This window comes from Eptesicus fuscus, chromosome 1, assembly GCF_027574615.1.
Source record: "Eptesicus fuscus isolate TK198812 chromosome 1, DD_ASM_mEF_20220401, whole genome shotgun sequence".
NCBI lineage: Eukaryota > Metazoa > Chordata > Mammalia > Chiroptera > Vespertilionidae > Eptesicus > Eptesicus fuscus.
In genome coordinates this window covers 131,251,746-131,277,094 of record NC_072473.1, presented here as the reverse complement: position 1 = coordinate 131,277,094, position 25,349 = coordinate 131,251,746, and the positions used below count along the sequence as shown (strand labels likewise).

At 41.4% G+C, this 25,349-nt stretch overlaps 1 protein-coding gene across 2 annotated transcripts in view; it reads left to right on the top strand.

Annotated features, from left to right (window-relative positions):
- The first annotated feature begins 4,790 nt into the window (after positions 1-4,790).
- RP2 (RP2 activator of ARL3 GTPase) overlaps positions 4,791-25,349 on the top strand; it is a 31,362-nt gene continuing 10,803 nt past the window's right edge. For both annotated transcript variants that reach the window (XM_008152998.3, XM_054714313.1), the window contains exons 1-3: positions 4,791-5,086; positions 17,369-18,034; positions 23,711-23,825. In XM_008152998.3, the coding sequence (XP_008151220.2) occupies positions 4,985-5,086; positions 17,369-18,034; positions 23,711-23,825 (883 nt within the window). In that variant the 5' untranslated portion in view covers positions 4,791-4,984. The remainder of the gene's footprint in view (positions 5,087-17,368; positions 18,035-23,710; positions 23,826-25,349) is intronic.

Sequence of the window (25,349 nt, the reverse complement as noted above, 5' to 3'; positions counted from 1 at the left end):
GCCCTAACAATTTTGTATTCATAATTTGGATTATTTTCCTTTAAAAGGAGCCAACGCAAATTGTATACACTACAAAACCTACAGATCCCAGATTTCTCCCTTAGAGTGAATCATTGATTATTAGATGCCATTCTTAGCACCACGAGAATTAGTGAATGCAGGAAAAAAGTGCTAAAGAGATGTTTTCCTCTCAGATTCACATACTTGTGCACTGTGCATCTGAGTGTTTGTGGTGGGAGGTAAGGAGGTGGGTATCATACAAAACCTAGCAGAGCAGCTCTTAGGGAAGATTTTGTCTAGACCAGTGGTTCCCAACGTGGGGCACACGCTCCACAGGGGGCAGTTTGATTTTTAAGGGGGACAATTCCAGAATGAGTTATTAACAGTGAATTTTTTGTATTTCTTATGGTTCTAGGGGCCTCATATACAGTATATAAATATTTATTGTGACATATTTATGCATTTTAGTTCTTTATTATTGTTTTGAAACTTTGCTATTTTTTTATATCACTTCGTATTCTTATTTTTTTAAACAATTTCTTAGTGATTTCTTCCTCAGTACTTCAACTGTCCTTTTGTCCTTTTACACTGAGTGGCCAGATTATTATGATCTCTGAACACATAATAATCTGGCCACTCAGTGTATATCCTATAGAATAAAAGGCTAATATGCAAATTGTCCCCTTGACCAGGAGTTCGACCAGCAGGCAGGCCGGCCAACTGTCCATGTCCCCTCCCCCTGGCCAGGCTGACTGGACCCCACCCATGCACGAATTCATGCACCCGGCCTCTAATATATATATATACTGAGTGGCCTGATTATTATACGTCCAGAGATCATAAAAATCGGGCCACTCAGTGTATTTTTCTCTTTCATAGATGCCCCGTTCTTTGGAAGCTTGTTTAAACCAAGTTAATGGCCTTTTAGGCGTCCTCCATGTGAATAGGAGTTCACTTTTTGAATAATAAGAATTATATGTCACAGGGGGGAGGGGCATCAGGATTTTAGAGATGCTTAGGTGGGGCGTGGCCAAAAAAAGGTTGGGAACCACTGGTCTAGAATGAGCCCTGACTTTTGTTTACCTTTGTCAAGAATGGGGGGATGAAGAAAGAGGAGACTAGGGAAGAAATCTTACTCTCAAAAGTCCCAAGGACCATCAGGCCTACTTAGGTGTTTGCCATCTCTATGATATTAACGATTTTCTTGTGTATGATTTAGGAAATGTCATTAAATATCCTTTTACTAAAACTTTTGTCTTGTGGATCAGTTATCTTACTCAAATCTTCTTTTTCACTATTTTGGAATTGTATGCCATGCAAATGTTGACAAGTAACAATTATGTGGGTTGGGAATCTTCTCAATGTCAGATTGAGAGCTTATTTTTGGTCTGCATTCGTAGAAGAAACTAGGAAATACGATCTCTCATTTAACTTGGGTGAAAGGGAAGTAGCTCTCTTTTATTAATAAACTCCCAAGGATAAAAACAAATTTTATAAACAAACACATTCTGATTAGCTCTGTGGTTTTAGTTTTATCACAGTTTGTCCCTTTCCTGAAAGGTATTGAAATGAATATTTGGAAGATGGAAATTCCACTAGGAAAAGATTATTTGAGTCCAGAAAGTATTTTTTAAATAGTTTCCATTGGAACTGCTTTCCTGTACAAAAGTTACTGGAATTATTTTTTTAATTTATGCTGCTAAAACCATTCACTTCTGAGAAGCCTTTCTTGACTCCATTTGAGTTAGAAGTCTGTTTCCCCCAGTATTCCTCTTCTGTAGTAACTTGCAAATAGTTTTACTTGGCTTACATTAAGCGTTTTACCAACAACAATGAATAAGATACCCTATGCTAAAAGCAGTGGAAAAATATCCTATCTAATAAAGAGGGAATATGCTAATTTACCATCACTCCATCACAAAGATGGCTGCACCCACAGCTGAGGCCAAGTTCTCATAAGGAGCCTTAACGAGCAATCAGCAGGGACCTCCCCTTCCCCCGTCAGGGGGGCTTGACAGGGGACCTCAGGCCACACCCCCCACCCGGCAGGGCTTGACAGGGGACCTCAGGCCATGCCCCCCACCCAGTGGGGCTTGACAGGAGATCTCAGGCCATGTCCCCCACCTGGTGGGGCTTGATGGAGGACCTCAAGGCATGCCCCCTGCCCCAGTCTGGGCTTGGGGACCTCAGGCCATGCCCCCCTGTCCTGGCGCCAGGCCAGGGGACCTGAGGCTATGCCCCCTGCCAAGCTGGGAAGGGTAGGACTGGCTGGGTCTGGATCTAGCCCAATGGGGGGCCCAGCCAGGTCAGGGTCTCACACCATTTTTTTAAAATATATTTTATTGATTTTTTTACAGAGAGGAAGGGAGAGGGAGAGAGAGTTAGACACATCAATGAGAGAGAAACATTGATCAGCTGCCTCCTGCACCCCCCCCCCCACTGGGGATGTGCCCACAACCAAGGTAGATGCCCTTGACCGGAATCAAACCTGGGACCTTTCAGTCCGCAGGCCGACGCTCTATCCACTGAGCCAAACCGGTTTCGGCTGGGTCTCACGTGATTTTGAGGTGCATGTGGGTGGGCGGGGAATTGACTCTGGGTCCCATGGTGTGCCCCAGACTCTGATAGGAGGAAGGTTTTCATATACATTTTACTAATTTTCTTTCATCTCTGACACTTACATTATAAAGAAAGGGCAAATAGCAATATTAAATTATTTCCTCTAATTAATCCCCTTTAATGTGCACGAATTTCGTGCACCAGGTCACTAGTAGTGTTATAACCTAACTAGAGGCCTGATGCGCAACATTCGTGCACTGGGGGTGGGGTCCCTCAGCCCAGCCTGCACCCTCTTGCAGTCCAGGACCCCTCAGGGGATGAGAGGGTTGGGAGGTTAATGGGGGGATAAGGACACATATGTAATACCTTAATCAATAAAGAAATTTTTAAAAAGAGCTAGTTTGCGGAAAAATAGTGGTGGTGAGAATCCATTAGGGAGAGAGGAGGAGAAAAGAAGGAAAGAGTAAGAAAGAGAGAAAGAAAGAGCATGAGAGAGCTCTAGCAATACCTCTGTTCATTGGCTTTCTAGTTCCCAGTTTTAATACAAGGTGGCCCAAAAAATGTATCCTCACAATGTCTGTAGATTCTATTACATTTTAAAAATGAAATGTATTTTAAGAAACATTGCCTTTTATAATTATTCCTAGTGTGTATACATTTTTGGGACACCCTGTATTTATTGAAACTTAATTTTCCTTTTTCTTTTTTTTTTCTTTTCTATTTTTTTTGGGGGGGGGTCAGGTAGGGGTGATGGTGAGATGACATTTAACAGAAAGAGGATTTTATGTTCACTTTTGTTTAAGGGTCCCTGAAGAGATCACTGCTGGAACCTCTCTTTCCTCCACTATACTAGATGGCGATCACAATTTTAACATCCTATGGATATAAAATATCTAAGGACCTTAACCAAAACATCCTCACATAGACTTTCATCTCATTCTGAAGGAGAATTAGTATGCATTGGGTAAAGATCTTATTGCCTAAGATCTGGAACTTAAATTTGCAGTAATTTCTAATACTTGAGCACATGCACTTTTCTTCCTGATTCCGCAATAAGGGACAGGAAGTGAAAAGGGGAACATTCTTCATGCTCAAGTTAAGTCAGAGACTCATTTAAGATAGACATTAGAGGTGAATAAAACTGGGAAAGTAAAATGATCACCAAATTTGAACCTGAACTGATCTGCATTTAATGTCTTACCAAGACGTGAAAATACAGTCCTCAGAGAATTAAACCAACAACTCACCTTTTCTATTACATAAGCAATATATGTGTACTATCATAAATTTGGCCCAAGTACAAATAATGTTAATATTTAGTGCCTATATATATATTTAATATGTTCAAACAACCCCTAAACCAATTTTTCAGAAGGGATCTGATTGTTTATATGACAATGCTTATGTCCTCAAGTAGGCTATAAACTCCATGAGGAGAACCCCTTTAGCATAACTCTACTTACCCCCCCCCCCACTTCAGTCACTTTCTTTGGAATATGGGAAAGGTTATAAATGCTTCCTTCACTAGCATGCAAGCATTCATTCATGCATTCATTTAACCAACATTTTATTGAGCACCTAGTACAGAATTGAGCAAGGTCTGGGGAATTCAAAGGTACATGCCCTTTAGACCGTTTCTTTCTCAAGAAATTCACAAGTCTGATACACACATAATTATTTCTTTAAGTACTTGTGCAATTTTAGCGTGACACGTAGAAGTATGAAGAAAGCACAGAAGAGAAAGCCAAGAGAGCGGGGCGGTCGTTGGGGAAAGTTTCCTGAGGGAGGGGACACTAGCCAGACCAAGTGTGGGCAGACGATGGGGGATAAGGGGAGCAGAGGAGCGAGGAATACGAATTTCAGGGCCCCTTCCTGTGTCAGCAGCAATTCCCGTTCCCTCACAAAAACTGAAGTTCAACGTTAGACTAGGGATCCCTCCCGCACTTCGAACTTGGGAACTGGGAACTGAGGGCAACAAGACTGGGCTGAGGAGCCCGGACTCCCTCCCAGCCGCAGGAGAGCCCCGCGGACTCCTAGGCGGGGCGGGGCCAGCGGGGCGTGCGCCCCCGCGGCTGGGCCGGGCCCGCCCCCGGGGGCTGGCGCAGGCGTCAGGCGCTGATTGGCTGTCTGCCGGCCTCGGCCCGCCCGCGATAGGCGGCGCAGGGCTGCTCGCCGGGCTCTGATTGGCTCGCGGGGCGCGGAGCGGACATAGCCCGTGGCGGGTCGTCGGGGAGACTGAGAGGGAAGGGGAGTAGGGGTGTTAGGCCTCGCGGGCTGCCTGGGCTGCGGGCTGCCGGGCCGTTCCGTGAGGCGGGGACCGGAGAGCTGCGGGGCCCGGGCGCGCGGGCTTCACGCCAAGCTCCGGGAGGCGCCTGAGCGAGCGGGCCGGCCGGCAGCTGCGGCCGGGAGTCCCCCAGCCGGGACCATGGGCTGCTTCTTCTCCAAGAGGCGCAATTCGGAGAAAGAGTCGCAGCCCAAGGGCGAGGAGGAGCCGCCGAAGCAGTACAGCTGGGACCAGCGCGAGAAGGTAACCCGGGTCCCGCGGCCCCTGCTCGCCGGACACCCCCCCCCCGCCCCCAGCCGCCCCGCCAGGGTCCCCGGTGTCCCGGGAGGGCTGAGGGGAGCGACCGAACAGCTGGCTGCCTCTCTCTCTCCCTCCCTCTCCCCCCGCCCTCCCTGAGGTTATTTGAAATCGGGGTGAATGACTTTTTTGGGGGGCAATCTAAGAAATAAGCGCCGGGGAGGGCGCTGCGGAGGGACCGTGCGGCGCTGAGGGGGCTGAGCCACTGACCAGGAAGATGCCCAGTGACCTCCCCGGAGGCTCGCCCTCCGCTCCACACCCTCAGGGTCCCGGGATGGACTCCCGAGGAGGAGGGGGAGCCGGCCGCGCCCCGATGCTCAAATCCGCTCCTTTCTCGGGCAGCGCCGAGCGAGGGGGGTTCGGTCCGGTCCTCGAGTTACACGGGGGACTGATTCTCATCTGTTTCGCGGCTTGTGATCTCTCTGGGGCCGCGTTCTCTTTTGTCCGCCCGGCCCGGAGAGCGCTCCGGCGCCTCTTGGTCTGTTTCACCGCGGAATTTTCTCACACCGCGGCCGGCCCCCCGCCCCCTTCAGTTACCCCAAAGGAGGACTGAAAATCCATCAGTCTTGGCCCAAGTGGTCGGCAAACTCATTGGTCCACAGAGCCACATATCAACAGGACAACGATTGAAATTTCTTTGGAGAGCCAAATTTTTTCAACTTCAACTTCTTCTAACGCCACTTCTTCCAAATAGACTCGCCCAGGCCGTGGTATTTTGTGGAAGAGCCACACTCAAGGGGCCAAAGAGCCGCATGTGGCTCGCGAGCCGCAGTTTGCCGACCACGGGCTTGGGGACTGTGTGTCAAGACTATAACTAGCACGAACCAGGCAGACTGGACTGTTGGCATGAAATGAATGAAAACGTTCCCCTTTTTATTCTAACAGAGAGCCAGACATTTTTTTAAAAACTTTGCAAATGTCCACTCTTGCACAAAACACACGTAGTCATAAATTTCATAATGCTTCCTCTTTCTACATAGTTCTCCATTTGTGTTTAGTAAAATGCTTTAATAGATGTATCCATTTTTTTCCTTCCAAACAAAATGAGAGATGTTTTTTTAAATGGTTTTTATGAAGTTCACTTCTCCCTTGGTAATGTAACATATCTTGATCCGTGAATGCTTGATAGTCAATTTCTTGCCCCCCCCCCTAGCTCCCCTCCACCTGATTCCCCACCCCACCCCATGCCCTTACCCCCCGCCACTGTCTTCATCCATAGGTGTAAGATTTTTGTCCAATCTCTTCCCACACCCCTCAAACCCCTTTCCCCTGAGAATTGTCCGTCCCCTCCCTTTCTGTGTCCCTGATTCTATTATATTCACCAGTCATTCTGTTCTTCAGATTTTTTATTCACTTGATTTTTAGATTCACTTGTTGGTAGGTATGTATTTGATGTCTTTTTGTTGTTCATAATTTTTACCTTTACCTTTTTCTTCTTCTTCCTCTTCTTAGAGAATACCCTTCAGCATTTCATATAATCCTGGTTTGGCAGTGATGAACTCCTTTAGCTTTTTCTTGTCTGTGAAGCTCTTTATCTGCCCTTCAATTCTAAATGATAGCTTTGCTGGGTAGAGTAATCTTGGTTGTAGGTTCTTGCTGTTCATCACTTCGAATATTTCTTGCCACTCCCATCTGGCCTGCATAGTTTCTGTTGAGAAATCAGCTGACAGTCGTATGGGTGCTCCCTTGTAGGTAACTAACTGTTTTTCTCTTGCTGCTTTCAAGATTCTCTCTTTGTTTTGATTTCGTAGACCTGCCTGTGTGATTTCCAATCCCCAGAAGAATTTGTTCATGGGAACTCCGTTCTCCAAGTGCTAGATTTAAGAAAGTGGATGCTTTTTGTAGGCTGCTCAGCCCCATATTTCTGCTCCTGTCTTTCAGATTGTTCCTGGGTTTCATGGTGTATTTATTCTCTCTTATCCTTAATTATAGCAGCATTTTATAATATAGGAATGGAAAGTAATGTGCTGCCTGTCGTACCAGAAGATTGTACCTATGCTTCAAAATTATTGGTGGCATTTTTAAAGACTCATTTCCTCAGCTTTAGTATGTCTAACAATGCTGTTTAAGCTTCAGCTGTCTACCATAGAGAAGGCTGTGTATTTGTTTTTATTTTAGCTGTTTGTTTCGAAATCATAGGCCAAAACTAAACTAAAGTGCTTTTGTTTTTTATTTAGAATCATCTTGGTTGCCCTTTGAGTCATTACTTCGTAATAAATTGTTTTACAATTAAACTTCATTATCATGATGTTCGGGTTACTTGGAATCTCACTTTTTAGTTAATCTTGCTCCTTTCAGATAAATGGGTGTGTTCTGTGGGGTTTTTATTCTTTTGCTCTTTGTCTAAGTAAACTCATTGAAAATAGAAGAGAGGATGGCAACACCTAAGCTTCCCCCTCCACACACACCCCAAATGAGCATATAGTAAACTTCCAGTGGTAGACGTTGTTTTGAGTTTACAGGGAATTCTTTGGACCACTACTAGGTACTTGGGTTGTAGAGATGTTACTCCGTATGGAAAAGAAGCTCATGCTTCTGGGTGTGTTTATAGTAAAAGTTACAATCTTGATCAACTCAACTAATCACAGTTTTTTAAAATGTGCCTTAGATTCTGAAACCCAGCCCAGTTTTAAAATCTTTTGGACTATTAGAGAAAGAGAATTACTAGCTTACATTTCAAGATAATGGAGACACCACCATTTTTCATCATTTATAATAGCCTGCCACATTTTATATGATTTAAAGATTTTTTTCTAGTTTCTTACCACTCATAAGGCTGATTTGGGCTAGTGTGCAAATGTTCTGTATTAGTCTAAGGATGCTTTTACTGAGGTTAACATTGTTTTTTCTTGCTCTCAGAAGATTTTAACTGTACCTTAAAAGCAATAGAATGCAAATACAGCCCAGAGAACGTAACTGAGATGGTGCATGAATATTAACAGAATTGTTTGTATAATGTGATCGTGGAGCATAGCATATGCAGTTTTAAAATTATATCAGACAGCTACTATTCAGCTGGCAAGACTTTAGGTGTAAAAACAAAATGTGGTGCATGAAAAGTTTCCTCACAACTTGGAAAAAGCATGTTTAAAATTTTCCTTACGTCGTGTAATCAGAGTATCTTTATTGGGAGGCACCCTCTGGGTTTCGGGTTTTGAGTTGTGTAATTGGGCCAGTCTTAGGGGACTGGAGCTAGGAGAAATGGTCTCAATTAGAAAGAATGTTTGTGGACTAAGTGTTGTCATGGTGACTGATACTGTAATCAAGAGTGTAAGAAGTTCATTTTCTATTGCTGCTGACTTCGGGAGAAAAACTGTACAGTTACTACACTGACATTGAGAGAAATATTTTTGGATTGTAAGATGTGTTTAAATCTTTTGGAAAGAAATGCTTTTATCCTTGTTATCTGTATGCTGCCTCCCATAGCGATGCAAATTATTCAATATGTATATGTACTCAAATACCAAGGAAGAATCAAAATTAGAAGAATTACCCCTGCCCTTGAAGAGCTGACTAGCTTTTTTGAGTTGAAATCTTTTAGTACAACCAGAGGGAAGAGGAGTGGAGTGGTACAGAAAAGTAGTCTTCATTTTCCAGTTAGTCATACCAATACTCCTCCTAGATCCGTGGTCGGCAAACTCATTAGTCAACAGAGCCAAATATCAACAGTACAACGATTGAAATTTCTTTGGAGAGCCACATTTTTTAAACTTAAACTTCTTCTAATGCCACTTCTTCAAAATAGACTCGCCCAGGCTGTGGTATTTTGTGGAAGAGCCACACTCAAAGGGCCAAAGAGCTGCATGTGGCTCGCGAGCCACAGTTTGCCGGCCACGGTCCTAGATGATAGAAATGATGGCATAAGTATGAAAATTGTCATTTTGAGTATGGACAGCACATCTTGTATCCATTACATCTGTCTCATATTCTATAGGAACTAGAGGCCTGGTGCATGAAATTAGTGCACTGTGGGAGAGGGGTGTCCCTCATCCTGGCCTGTGCCCTCTCACTGTCCAAGAGCCCTCAGGGGATGTCCGATTGACGGTTTAGGCCCGCTCCCCAGCTCAGGGCTTTTGGCTGAGCTGCACTCCCCCTGTGAGAGCGCACTGACCACCAGGGGGCAGCTTCTGCATTGAGCTTCTGCCCCCCGGTGGTCAGTGCGCATCATAGTGACCGGTTGTTCCACTGTTCAGTCGATTTGCATATTGGCCTTTTATTACGTAGGATAGGATAATACTAAACAAAAGCCTTATACCAGAGATTCAATTAACTGCATTTTTTTATTCAGTGTCTGTTATGGAACTTTGGATAAAGCAGCCAATTTGTGCATTTCCTGTTCCTTGGCTATCGCATGGGACAGTGCTAAAGATTTCTCTACTATTTAAGAAAGGCCTGTTCTTAGGAAGAGGGATTAGACAGTAATGGTTACCCCTGAGGATAGAAATAGACCAGAGATGGGGAAGGACAGAATTGGTCTTAACATAAGGCAGTTCCTAATTCCCTGAGTTCTTCATCAGTGGAAGTGTGGCTTTTTGAGGAACCGACCTCAATGGTAGTGAAACATTCAGATCAGAAAGAAGTGACTGCATTGAGTGGGGGGCTAGATGCTGTCTTTAGCCTTTCAAGGACATAAGGTATTCTGGTTATCCATTGCTGTGTACCAAACCACTCGAAACTTAATGGCTTAGAATAATGGCAAGTACTTCCTTTTTCACAACTCTGCAATTTGTGTAGGGCTTGTTAGGGTTGGCTCTCTGCTCCATGTGGCATCAGCTGGGGCAGCTTGACTAGGGGCTGGAAGATCTGCTTTCAATATGGCTTAATCACAGAGCTGGCTAGCAAGTGGATGCTGGCTTTCAGCTGGGAGCTCAGCTGGGGCGGAGGGCCAGGGGCCGCATCAGGTACCCCAGGCTTCCGCACAGCATGATGGCTAGGCTTCAGGGGCAAGTGTCCTAAAGAGAAACTGGTAGAAGCTGCATGGCTTTTTCTACCTGGCCTCTTAAGTGAAGCTATTTCTACCATAAATATCCACCCACATCCAAGGGGAGAAGACCTCTTGATGGGAGGAGTGTCAGAGAATTTGTTAACTACTTTAAATCCTTTACATAAAGTTGTGTTTTTTTAAAGGAAATAAGTAGTTCTTTGTTTATTCATTTTAAAATAGCTTTATTGAGAGATATGTAACTCATATAGCATACATTACACTCATTTAAAGTGTATTAAAATTCATTATTTTCATAAGTTCACAGGGTTAGGTTAGCATCACTCTGATCTAATTTTAGAACATTTTTATCCCTCACAAAAGAAACCCATACCCACTCCCCTTCTCTCCAGCCTCTGTAAACCACACTTTTACTTTTTATCTCTGTAGCTTTGCCTGCTTTGAACATTTATAAATGGAATAATACAATATGTGGTATTTTGATACTGGCTTCTTTCAATTAGCATGTTTTTGAGATCATATTGTAGCATGTATCAGTACTTTATTCCTTTTTATTGCTGAATAGCATTCTACAGAATGCATATTTTATGCATTTATCCATTGATCAGTTGATAGGCATTCAGGTTGTTTCTACCTTTTTATTTTATTATTTTGTTGTTGTTGTTAATCCTCATCCAAGGATGTTTTTTTCCATTGATTTTCAGAAAGAGTAGAAGGGAGGGAGGGAGAGAGAGGAAGAGAGAAACATCTATGTGAGAGAGACACATCAATAGGTTGCCTCCCCAGCATGCCCCAACCTGGGTTGGAGATGGAATCTGAAGCTCAGGTAGGTTCCCTTGACTGGAAATCAAACCCATGGCTCTTCGGTGCACAGAACAACGCTCAATCAACTGAGCCACTCCGGCTAGGCCAAACTGTTTTTCAAAGTGTCTGTATGATTTTACATGTCCACCAGCAGCATTATAATTTCTTCACTCATATAAAATGTTGATAAAGGGGAAAAGCACAGGGAGTAGAAAGTGTGTGGAACTTGTATTTTGCACTGCACTTCACCTTACTGATAAAGTAATTTAGCTTTTCTAGCCCCCGTTTTCCTAAGATTCCTTTCAGTTATCTAATTCTTTGAGCATCTCATGAGGGGAGGTAAGCATTGCTAGAAGCATTCAGGCAAATATGGGTGAACAAAGGGAATGTGATAAGATATTAAATTAAGTTTAGATTAGTTGATAGTGGAGAATCCTTTCCAATTCTAAAATTTTATAATTCTGTTTTAACATGAGCTAATCTACACCAACAAAAGAGTAACATGCTAATTGACTGTACCTTCATGACACTCACCAGCCAATCAGGACTGAGTATGCAAATGAACCCAACAAAGATGGCAGGCGCCGAGTGGCTAGGAACTGGGCGGGATGCTTGCATTGTCACCAAGGCGACGACGCAGGCGTTCCACACCACCCCAGCTGCTCCGGGCCTCTGGGCAGTGTGGGAAGGCACAAAGGCAGCTCCTGGCCAGAGCGAAAAGGTGGCTCCGGCCAGAGCAAAGGCGGTGCTGGCAGCCAGGGTAAGGAAGGACCATTCTTGCATGAATCTTCATGCATCAGGCCTCTAGTATAAATATAATACTTCATCTTCTCTCATCATCAGTGTATAAAGGTCAAGGTACTGGTATTTATTATTTCTGTAATTACGTGGCACTACCATTTGCATTTGTGGGAAATAACCTTTCAGTCACATAGCTATGTGACCCTGAAACTTAGTGTTTAAATTTTAAGTAATTTGTTTATTTTAATTAAAGCATTATTTACATACCTTAAATTTATCCTTTTAAGTGTACAGTTCTTTGAGTTTTGACAAATGAATAGTCAGTAACACCACAATCAAGATATAGAACAGTTCCACCATCCCTCTAAATATCCTCATGCTCCTTTGTAGTCAACCCTGCCTCCAGACTCTGATCAGTTTGCTCTTGTCTTTTTGAAAATCCTATATAATAAAGAGGTAATATGCAAATTGACTGTCATGCCCTCACAAGATGGCTGCCTACGACCAGGCTAGGAGGGGGGTTAGTGAAGGACGACCAAACAACTGAACAGCAGGCTGCGTGGGGCGACCAGGCTCGCAGGGGGGTTAGTGAGGGACAACCAAGCGACTGAACATCCAGCTGCATGGGGCGACCAGGCGGGTGGAGGGCAGTAAGGAGCAACTAAGCTGGCAGGGGGGGCAGTTGGGGCAACTAAGCCAGCAGGGGGGGCAGTTGGGGGTGACCAGGCTGGCGGGGGGCGGACAGTAAGGGGTGACCAGGCTGGTGGAGGGGGCAGTTAGGATAACCAGGCCAGCAGAGAGGGGGCAGTTGGGGGCAACCTGGCCGGCAGCAGGGGGTAGTTAGGGGTGATCAGGCCAGCATGCAGAGGCAGTGAGGGGTGATCAGGCCAGCAGGGAGGGGGCAGTTGGAGGGCAACCAGGTCAGCAGGGGGAGCAGTTAGAGGTGATCAGGCCAGCACGCAGAGGCAGTGAGGGGCGATCAGGCCAGCAGGGGGTAGGCAGTTAGGGGCGACCAGGAAGGCAGGCAGGTGAGCGATTAGGAGCCAGTGGTCCAGGATTATGGGGGAATCGTGCCTAAACCGGCAATCAGACATCCCCCGAGGGGTCCCAGATTGGAGAGGGTGCAGGCTGGGCTGCGGGGAAACCACACACACCCCCGCCATGCACGAGTCTCATGCACTGGGCCTCTAGTATCATATAAATGGAATCATATAATATACTAGAGGCCCGATGCACAAAATTCGTGCAAGGGGCTCTGCCACCTCAGAGGCCCCCTCTGCCTCGGCCCCTGTCCGCTGTGCCGCCCGGGGGCCTCTGCCTTGGCCCTTGCTGCCACGGCTTTGTCCAGAAGGTCATCTGGAAGGACGTCCAGTCTAATTAGCATATTATGCTTTTATTATTATAGATACCCTTTTGAGTCTGGCTTCTTTCACTTAGCATGATAGTTTAAGATTCATGCATGTATTAGGAGTTCCTTTTTATAGCTGAGTAGTATTTCACTGTATGGATGGTACCATGTTTGTTTATCCATTCACCAATTGAAGGACATTTGGGTTGTTTCCAATTTTAGTACTGTATTGTCCGGTGTATTAGACGACTGGGCGTATAGAAGGTTTTCCTGGGTTAAAAAGTCGTCTTATACGCCAGAAAATACGGTACCTATAAATAAAGCTACCATAAACCTTTGCATACAGGTTTTTGAGTGAACATAAGTTTTCATTTCACTTGGGTGAATGCCTAGAAGTGGGATTGATTGCTGATTCATATGGAAATTGTATATTAAACTTTTATTAGAAACTGCCAAACTAGTTTCCGAAGTGGCTGTGCCATTTTGCATTCCCATCAGCAATGTATGAGAGATCCAGTTGCTCTTCCTCATTTGCAGTTGGTATGTTCTGTTTTTAAAAAACTTTTAGCCATTCTAATAGGAATCTAGTTTAATTTGCCTTTGTGGTTTAATTTGCATTTCCCAATGACTAGTGATTTTGAGCATTTTTCCATGTACTTGTTTGCCATCCATATATTTCCTTTGGTGAAGTGTTTATTAAAATCTTTACCATTTTTACTGGGTTATTTGTTATCTTTTTGTTGAGTTTTGAGTGTTTTTTTTTTAATATATCAGTCCCTTGTCATATAAAAATTTGCAAAAATTTTCCCAGTTAGTGATTTGTCTTCTCTTAACAGTGTCTTTTGAAGAACATAAGTTTTCAATTTGATAAAAGTCCAATTATAAATTTTTTTCTTTCTGGATTGTGTTTTTCGTTTCACATTTAGGAAATCTTTACCTAAGATTACAAAACAAATTTCGCCTCTGTTTTCTGCTAGAAATTTTATAGTTTTTGATTTTATATGTAGGTCCTATGATCCATTCTGAGTTAATTGTTATATATGGTGCAAGGTGTGGGAGATACTTTTTATTTTTTACATATAGATGTCCAGTTGTTCCAGCACCAATTGTTAAAAAGACTATTCTTTCTCTGTTGAATTGCCTTTGCACCTTTGTCAATAAATATGTGTCTATTTTTGAACTCTCTATTCTGTGCCATTGATTTATATACCTAGTAAATATTGGTTTCTGTTTGAATATGGTTGTGTACTTAGGAGCCAGGCTGCCTAGGTCTGAGACTGAGCTCAAGTATTTACCCCGTGACCTTGGGCAAGTTATTTAGCCTCTGAGGGCCTCAATTTTCTCACCTATAAAACAGAGATAATTATAGTACACAACCCTCATAGGGATTTTTATGAGGATTGAGTGAATAATTATAAAGCACTCAGAATGGTGGCTGGAACCTATATAGTGTTTCTTATACTCCTGGGTCTTCTTTTGAACTTCTATCCTGATTGGATTTCCATTGAAGTTGACAAATTCCATTATTTTATCTCATTATAGAAGTTGGACTGTGAGATGAATTTCAATGAAAATTTTATATCACTACTCAGTAAAAGATTAAAATGTTCACTTTTGTCTTCTGTTAGGGAAATAATGTTTAACTTAGTTTAGTAGCTGTATCAGGTGAATTCCAACTCCTGAAACATTTCTCTGATTTTGAAAGTATATCCATCACTTTTTACAGATCATAGTAAGAAATACAGCCTAAACTAACCTACTTCATAAGTGGCTCTTGTGAAAAAGGTAGTTTAAAACATGGCCTTTCCATGTTTGTGATTTTAGGCACTTTATTTGAGAACTAGTAACTTTTGCAACATTATTATGCTACTAAGCTTAAGGTTGTTTATTACTTTTATTTTAAAGAACTTTGAATAATTGTTCAAAAAATACAGCAATGTAAGTCCTAAATTTCTTCTTTATAGACCATATTGAGAATCCAGATAATTTTATACTATAGAATTCTTCAGCTATAGGATTAATTTCTCTCCATGAACAAGGAGAACTGAGGTGTCCAAAGAAAATTCTTAGAAGAATAGTAAATTACATTAAACTCCTCAGAATTGGACTGAATGTTTTATGGTCTGAATGTTTCTGCCCCCACCCTCCAAATCCATATGTAAAAACCCTAACTCCCAGTGTGACTGCATTTGGAGATGAGGAAATAATTAAGGTTAGATGAGGTCCTAAGGGTGGGGTCCTGATCTGATAGGATTAGTGTCCTTATAAGAAGAGACATTAGAGAACTTGCCCTGTACCCACCAAGGAAAGGCCATGTGAGGATATAGGAGGAAGGCAGTCATCTTCAAGCCAGAAAGAAAGTCCTTACCAGAAACCAACCCTGATGGTACCTTGATTTTGGACTTCCCAGCCCCCAAAAATGTGATAAATAAATTTTTGTTATCTGAGTTACCTAGTCTGTGTTATTTTGCTATGGCAGCCACACTTAGTCGGCTTGGGATACTAAAACAAAATACCATAGATTGGGTGGCTTAAACAACGGAAAATTTTTTCAAAGTTCTAGAGGTTGGGAAGTCCAAGATCAAGATGCCAGTAGATCAAGTGTCTGGTGTCAAAGATGAATACATCCTCATGCTACAGACCAGTGTTCCTTCTAATACATTATGTAAAACTGGACAAGTACCATATTTATTGTGCAATATTGAGTAAATAACTTTAAGATAGTTTGCTAATGATTACAGTGATTAAATTATTGGATTTTTAGTACTGTATCTATGGGAGCCCGTTTTTGGTGCATGAATAGTTTTGCATAAAATTTATATACCCACAAAGAGGTAAGACAGTGCAAGTAGATTCAAAAGTAATTTGGAAAAATGGCCTTTTAGTGACTATATTTTGATAGGCCAGTTAAACTTTTAAGAAGTAATCTGACTGATTCCAGGCATACTGTTTATAAAATTATGTGAGCTTTAGATTAGATTAATGTAATTTTTCAAATGGTGGCATTTGAAAAATTACATTGTAAGAATCCTATATAATAAAAAGGTAATATGTAAATTGACCCTAACGGCAGAACGACCGCTGGACCAGTCACTATGAGGCGTACTGACCACCTCTTGGTCCCTTTCCCCGGCTGACAGGCTCTGATCGCCTGATGGCCACTCGTGGTGGGGTGGGGCCGGCGGGCGGGCGGGCGGGCACAGCTGACCTCTTGGTACCTTCCCCCAGCTGTCAGGCACCGATCACCTGATAGTGAACAGGGAACTGGGGGTGGGTGGCAGTGGGGGCGGGGGGCGGGGCCGGCTGTGGGCAGCTGGGGAAGATGGCCCTGATCGCAGGCCAGGCCTAGGCAACGTACCCATGCACGAATTTCACACGCCGGGCCTCTAGTAGCTCAATAAATGTTTGACTCAAACTTGTCCCTTCAGGTTCTTCCATTTTCTGGAGTATATTGCAGAAATCAATCAGGGTTTAGAAACTAAGACCCAGTCATCAATTTATGGAAGGATAGAGAAATATATTTCAATCTGGATGTACTTCCAATTTCAGAAATTTTTGAAGAAGCAGAAGTTTTAAAAGTAAAGCATCGGAAAAAGAAAAAGGGTCAGGCTGGGCCAGTGTGGCTCAGTGTTTGAAGTCAACCCATGGTCAGGGCACATGCCCGGGTTTTGGGCTGGATCCCCAGTAGGGGGCATGCAGGAGGCAGCTGATCAGTGATTCTCTCTCATCATTGATGTTTCTATCCCTCTCTCCCTTTCCCTTCCTCTCTCTGAAATCAATTTTTTTTAAATATATTTTATTGATTTTTTACAGAGAGAAATGGAGAGGGATAGAGAGTCAGAAACATTGATCAGAGAGAAACATCAGTCAGCTGCTTCCTGCACACCACCCACTGGGGATGTGCCCACAACCAAGGCACATGCCCCTGACCGGAATCGAACCTGGGACCCTCCAGTCCGCAGGCCGACGCTCTATCCACAGAGCCAAACCAGCTAGGGCTGAAATCAATTTTTTAAAAAAAACATATTAAAGAAAAAGGTCAGAGCTGAAATATTCCTTAATATCATCCAGTATTCTGTGTGTGTGTGTGATAATTTCTTCAATTGTTTCAAAAAGTGTTTTTACAGTTGGTATGTTGAAACAGGATCCACATACTATCCACACATTGGTTGATATGTCCTCGAGTCTTCCTTTATCTATAACAGTTTCCTCCTGTTTTCCCCTCATGCCTTTTGAAAAAAAAATTGTTCTATTCATTTTTCTAACTATGCTTCAGTCAGTGAGAGCAGGAAGTATTATTTCAGCACTAAGAATTGTTCCTGGCACCCAACAGACAATGAATATTTATTGAATAATGTTAATAATACTCAAGGTCTGTGTTTTGTCCCCTCAGGTTGATCCAAAAGACTACATGTTCAGTGGACTGAAGAATGAAACAGTAGGTCGCTTACCTGGGAAGGTGGCAGGACAACAGTTTCTCATTCAAGACTGTGAGAGCTGTAACATCTATATTTTTGATCACTCTGCTACAATTACTATTGATGACTGTACTAACTGCGTCATTTTTCTGGGACCTGTGAAAGGCAGCGTGTTTTTCCGCAATTGCAGAGATTGCAAGTGCGCACTAGCCTGCCAACAGTTTCGTGTGCGGGACTGTAGAAAGCTGGAAGTCTTTTTGTGCTGCGCCACTCAACCCATTATTGAGTCTTCCACAAATATCAAGTTTGGCTGTTTTCAATGGTACTACCCTGAATTAGCTTTCCAGTTCAAAGATGCAGGGCTAAGTATCTTCAATAACAACTGGAGTAATATCCACGACTTTACACCTGTGTCTGGAGAACTCAACTGGAGCCTTCTTCCAGAAAATGCTGTTATTCACAACTACGTTCCTCTGCCTACTACCAATGAGCTCCAAGCTGTCCGCATTTCCACAGAAGCCAATAGAAGTATCGTTCCTGTAACCCAGGGCCAGAGACAGAAGAACAGTGATGAGTCATGCCTAGTGGTATTATTTGCTGGTGATTATACTATCGCAAATGCCATGAAACTAATTGATGAGGTAAGGAGAGAGAGAAGAGGGATGAACATACACCTGGTTAGCAACACACCACTTTCCAGAGAATGTTCATTCCTTTCTACTTGGCTATTAGAAATACAGATAATCCTTAAGTTATAGTCTTTTGTCCCCTACAGATTTATCTGTAAGCTGAAAGTTTAGGCCTCAAAATACTTTCCCAAAGAAAATTTTTTAAAATATAATTCCATTCAGTAAGCATTTATTGAGCACTTACTACATACGAGTTACTCTGTTACTCGTTCAATTGAATGTATTTCATTGATTATAGGATGCCCATTTGTTTTTGTACATTTTTGTTATCTGAAAAGCATCTTACAATTGATGACAACTTAGAGCTGTTAAAATATAGTCTATGCTGGGGTTGGAGATACATTGATAAAATTCTCTGCCCTCAAAGAACTCCCATTCTTTATAATAAATGATTTCCACGGAAGTTCACAAAATGTAGTATTGCATAGTAAAGCCTGACCTTTTCTAATTATTTAGTGGGGAAATTTACTTGGGAGTTTTAATTGGTCAGGAAGTAGGAAAGACATTTAGAAATATAACTTTTGGAGCCTGTTGTGACCATGAGAGCAACCTTTACATTACTTTCCTTGTTGTCCTTTGCCCTATTGCCATGAAGGAGAGATGGGTGCAGAAGAATGAGGTGGGAGCTGGGATAGCAGAGGTCATGGGCTCATGAACAGGGGCTTTTGGTGAGTTTGTGAATAGAGAAAGGTTCTTTGGGTAGCAGCTTCCGCTTGAAATGTAACGGGCTGTAGAGACATTCTTCAGGAGGAGTCTGTTGGAATTTAAAAAGTCAAACTTCCAGGAATGGAGAAGTGAATGGAAATCTCAGCAAATCTCTTTTGATTAGACTTTTAAGGAGTTGTAACAGTTATGTTAAGAGGAACAATGTTAGGGGGAAAAAAACACTAAAAATTACTACCTTTTGTAGATATACAGTGTACAATGGAGAAAACTCATATCTGAAATCTACAAAGTATATCTGAGGTCTAGTTTTCAAAACAACAGAAGCTAGAGTATAATTTTAAGACTTTGATATTTCATTTTTTTATTACACCAATCTGATGAAAACATACTATGAATCTGGTAAGATATAGAAAAAATGTTTCTAGCCTTTGAGTTATCAAATAACATGTTAATCCAACATCTGAGAGGAAAATCTTTTCATTATAATATATAGCAATTTTTTAAATCTACAGATAGTTTTCAAAAGGTGTAATTATTCAGGTTAAATTCCTTTTTGGTAGGTAATGATGAGTGGACATAAAGAATATATAGTACTAGAGGCCCAGTGCATGAATTCATGTATGGGTGGGGTCCTGAAAGGGGTAGGGAGGGCCAGGATGCGATTGGCCCTCTGGATGGGTGGTGGGACACCCTTACCAGCCTGGGATCTGGATTGGACATGTCCCGCTGACATTCGCACCAATTGTTAGGAGCCACCTGGTGGCCACTTTTATATTATTTCTTCCTTGTGGAGTGTCTTGGGAGGGGAAGCGGCTGTGGTGCCCAAGGCCAAGTTCCAGGAGGCCAGTGGCACTGTTGAGATCGTTCCTGCGGCGCTGGTCCGTCAGTGCCTGGCCCATTCTCCAGAGATTGGACCTGCAGGACTACTGAGGGAGTGAGTGGCTGCCACCGGGCTGGTGGGCTGGTGGGCCACCAGGACGGGTCAGTCAGCTGAGCGGTGCTTCTGCTGTGGGAATGCACTGACCACCAGGGGGCAGCTCCTGTGCTGAGTGTCTGTCCCCTGGTGGTCAGTGCGCGTCATAGCAACCAGTTGTTCCAGTCGTTTGGTCTTAATGGTCTCTTAGGCTTTTATATATATAGTATGTTTAAATAAAAAAGCCTTCAAGCCTGGCCAGTGTGGCTCAGTGATTGTCAGCCCATGAACCAGGAGGTCACAGTTCGATTCCCAGTCAGGGCACATGCCTGGGTTGTGGGCTCGATCCCAGTCAATCTGTTTTTCACTCTCCATCCCTCCCCTCCCTCTCTCTAAAATCCATAAAAATAGATTTTTTAGAAAGCCCTCAAAACAAACACTGTCTTCATGAGTCATCAGGTGTTCTTAACCTTTGTATCTGATGTGTAAAATGACAGTGTTGCCCTGACCGGTGTGGCTCAGTGGATAGAGCATCGGTCTGTGGACTGAAGGGTCCCAGGTTTGATTCCGGTCAAGGGCATGTGCCTTGGTTGTGGGCACATCCCCAGTAGCGGGTGTGTAGGGGGCAGCTGATGAATGTTTCTCTCTCATCGATGTTTCTAACTCTCTATCCTTCTCCCTTTCTCTCTGTAAAAAATTAATAAAATATATATTTAAAAAAAATAAAATAAAATGACAGTGTTGTGTCCCTCGAAAGCAATATGACCAGTGAGGTTCTTTAGATATCCTTCTGGAATACAAAATAATTGAAAACAAACACATCTGATAATAATGATAATAGCTAACATTTATATGTATAGTGTTTACTATATATTAGGCACTGTTGTAAGTGGGTTAATTCACTTAATTCATAATAACCTGTGAAATAGGTGTCATGGTTCCTCTTTTTACAAATCAGGGAAATGAGCCAGAGAGAGGATACGTAACTCGCAAAAAAAGTCACTCATGTAGTAAATGCAGAGCCATTACTGAAGTCCAGGTAATGTGGCATTGGAGGCCGCATCTTAACCCTTAAGCCTTATGCTACTATGCCATCTCAGTTGTAAAGAAAGTTGCTAAATGCCTGGTGGAGCAGGAATGTGACCAAAAGTACATGGAGTCAAGACAGATACTGTCATCCATCCTAGAAGGAAAAACCCTGGGACTTTTTTGGCTAGTTGTCCTACCTAATTCTGAAACCACAAAATTACGGAATAAAAAGAACAAAAAGAAGGAAATGCCAAGTACATGTGAAGAGGGTATCAAAACGTGCCGAAAACCAGTGACTTAAGAGAGAGATTGCATTTTTTTAAATTAAGCTCAAGTTCTTAGGAAAATATGTGTAGAAGCTAGTTAATTCTGAGATGGAAAAAATAAAACGAGTCTTTTTTATAACACAAATATCTTAGAACTGTCTTAGACTGGAACTGTGATTGCTAACTCTGGTTTTGTTAAATCCTAAGAGTATCACATAATTTTGTTTCACTTATTTCTACAAATTAAACATGACATAATGGTTTTTTTGGGGTTTTTTTTAGATAGGAAGTATAAAACTCGAGGGATAAAGCTGGGTAAAGCAAAAAGCACCTTCCATAGGGAGTCAAGAGAAGTACTGGGCCTTGGTTTTCTCACCTAAAAATCAGATTTTTGTTGGCTGTTACTTAGATCACAGATATGCACAGGATAAATTAGAATAAATCTAATTTGAATTGTTTAGAAGTGTTGCATAATTCAAGTTGTGTAGTTACCACTATTTTCAAGTCTCTAAAAGTAGAATAATTTTCATGAAAATGTCTCTTCAAATATTTACAGTGAAATCATGTTTCAGAGTTCATTATCTGTTTTTAGGTAACAGTATTTTGAATTAGTCATCTTTTGTCAGTTTATGTGTCTGACTATAAAATGAGAGGTAACGAGCAGTCTAGAAAATTAGAAACAGATGTAGGATTGTTTCTAATATTTTTAAGTAACATTGCAGTCATCACCTGGCGGTGATGTCTGTATAATTTTCTGCTACTTTTTAATTTTTTTTTTCTGAGTTAGCATTGAGGGCTGGGAAAAATAATTTGAGTTTGAGTCCAATTTGATGGAATGGGAATAATGTAGTCATAGGATGAAATACTAGTAGTCATTAAAACTGATTTTATAGAATAGCTGGAAAATGTTCATAGTTAAGTATGTGAAAAAGTTGTAGATTACATAAGTATCTGATCTATTTTAAGTAGGTAAGTCTCAAAAGTTATAGATACTAAAACATTAACAGTTATGGTTATTCTTAGGAAGTGAATTAGGCAAAAGGTATTTTCTTTTTTGTAGTTCTATGGATTTTGCAGTGAACATGTATTATTTCTGTAATGGGGGAAAGGAAACTGGGAGGGTAAAAGGAACTATGCCAATATGGCAGTGACATCTTTGAGTGTGCATCTTGGTTGATGTTTCTTTTTTTTTTTTCAAATGTTCTTTATTGAGCATATATGTTACTTTCATATTAAAAACCCAGTACACTTTGCTAAAAACTGAAGTGGTTGAGTGACTTTGCATTTTAAAAACTAATAATTATTTTAAAAATTAATATGTACTCATTGTGGAAAACTATAGAAATAAAGAGTAGAAATAAGTTTAAAAATCATAATGTACTGTACTTTGAATAGTCTTTTTAAGAATAACTTTTTTAGTCTGTAATCAGATTAATTGGTTTTTAAATATATATGTGTTTTTATTGTGGACAATATTATAGATGTCCCACATTTTCCCCTGCTTTACCTCCCTCCACCCAGCCCATATAACCCCCCTCCAGGCCTTCACCACACTATTATTTGTGTCCATGGACTTTGCATACAAGTATATAAGTTCTTTGCTTAACCACTTCCCGCTCCCCACTCCCCCAGATATGTCAGTCTGTTCCATGCCTCCATGCCTCAGGACTTACTTTGTTGGTCAATTTATTTTGTTCATTAGATTCCACAAATACGTAAGTGATATCATGTGATATTTGTCTTTCTCTGATAGCTTATTTCACTTAGCATAATAAACTCCAGGTCCATCCTGTCACAAAGAGTAACAAAGAGTAAGAGATTCTTACTGTCACAAAGAGTAAGAGATTCTTCTTTCATATAGCTGCATAGTATTTGAGTGATTGGATTTTTTTAAAAAAAATATGGTTTTATTGATTTCAGAGAGAAGAAGGGAGAGGGGGAGAGAGATAGAAACATCAATGATGAGAGAGAATCATTGATCGGCTGCCTTCTGCATGACCCCTACTGGGGATTGAGCCTGCAACCTGGGCATGTGCCTTGACCAGGAATTGAACCTTGACCTCCTAGATTATGGGCCAATGCTCAACCACTGAGCCACACCAGCTGAGCTCAATTAATTGGGTTTTAATCATAACTCTGTTGTTTAATAGTTGTGTGATCTTGGGCAGGTTTCTAACCACTCTGTGCCTTAGTTTTCTTATCTGTAAAATGAGGATAATAATAGTACCTAAAGTGAATAAAATGCCTGGTACAGAGTAAGTACTCCATTAATATAATCTATCATTATTGTGCTATACTCTATAAATTTGTATCATGTTTTTAAAAATTAACATTGTTATGTATGCTTTTCCCTATTTTATTATTTGTTATGTTTAATGAACTATGGTATTTTATCATGTCAGTACACCATAATTTACTTAACCATTCTCCTTTCATCATCACAAAACTAAGGTTTCCGTCTATTCATTTCAGTCAAAAAATTTTTAATTATATTTAAAATTTTGAGGGATCATTCACATTTGTTTGATCCTTAATCTTAGCAGTAGGCATTGTGTATCAGTTCTTAATACACCCATCTGGAAGAAGGAATATTGTATATGTGAAAACCCGTTATAGCAAACACCCCAAATTAGAGTTATAACTAAAACAATACTCAGCATACTGGGTCATGTTTTATACAGAACTGTACTAGGAAATATTGTTTTAATCTCAGAAGGTCATTTTAAAATCTAAGTGAAATTCTGTTTTCCACAGATGGTTCATTTAGGTTTTTTCCTGATTCAGACAAAGGAAGTATCCATGAAAGCTGAGGATGCTCAGAGGGTTTTTCGGGAAAGAGCACCTGAATTCCTTCAACTTCTGAACAAAGGTACCTTCTGGCTGATTGGTACACTTTTGTGCTTATCCTCTTGAGATGCTGATTTGGTTTACTCTGGCCTTTAGCTTTTCTCTTACATTGCCTTCTCTTTCTCACTTGTTTTGTGTTTTTTCCTACTACTATTCAGAAATGTCAAAATTTCACATCTTTCAAAAAAACACCTATATGATGATTAGAAATCAGACATTAATTTTTTTCCTATTCTATTGCCTTAGTTCTGGAAAATCACATTTATTATGTGTTTCATTATTTTTTATTATTTTATTATTGTTGTATTATTATACTGTCCAGAATTACAAAGCACTTGATAAGGATTCTTTCTGCCTTCCATGTGCTTTGACCATACATGAAAAGTAAGAAATATAAATAAAATGGTATAGGATTTTATGTAGTTGATATGATTGATTAACTTCCCATGCAAAAATAGGATTGTTTTCCCCAGAGGGCAAATGCTACCAATACATTTCAGATATTGAAAATATGTCTGCAAACAGAGGACCTAGAGTTAGTGTGCCCTTCTGAAGGGTTGCCGTCTGCCTATATGTATTGAAGGTGTGCTGATTCTGGAGGACAGAGTACTCTTTTTCTTTGCGATGGGAACATTGTTTGCTTAAGGCCCTTAAGGATAATGGTATTGTGGTTATGTAGGCGATGCATGCTAATGTGTTGTGATATCTGCTATTTTCAAATGGCTCAGCAAAACAAAATTCAAGTGTGTGTGCACATGCCCGTGTAGTATATGATAAAGCAAATCAATATATAACCTTATTGTATGTGTGTCTGTTTAAAGACACCTTTTTTAGTATGTATTATTGATTCATTAGCATTGAACTTAGAGCCAACAGCACTATAACTCAGGCCTGAATGAAGCTTCCCTAACAGCTATTTTCTCTGTAAGACATACACCGTCTTTCTAAGCTTAGGAACATTATACAGCACTTCAGCACTGTTATTTGTGGGCCATTTAAAATAGCAAAATCACAACAAAAAGAACAAAATGTGGCACAAAATAGACTATGAAAAGGACACTTGTTTACAGAATGATGCTGAAACAAGAAGGCAGAGCATCACTTTGTTCATTGTCACCTCAGACCATGCATGTCAGGCAACTTTTTTTTACTCTGTGTGTGTCCACAAATGACCATGAAAAAACTATAAGTATTGATTTTGGGGTTACAAATCAGTTTTTCCAGGTAAGCAGATTCACAAATAAGGAATTCACAAATAATGAGGATCAATTGTATATGTATTTCCTGTTAAACATTTTCCTTTAAGCACTGCTTTAAGCATCCTGCAAATTTTGATAGGATGTATTTTCATTTAATTCAGGGTTTGGCAAAATATGGCCTCCTGTATGTTTCATAAATGAAGTTTTATTTGGAGCACAGCCACACTCATTACTGTATATACTAGAGGCCCGGTGCACAAAATTCATGCACCCGGGGGGGGGGGGTCCCTCAGCCCGGCCTGCGCCCTCTCACAGTCTGGGATCCCTCGAGGGATGCCCGACTGCCA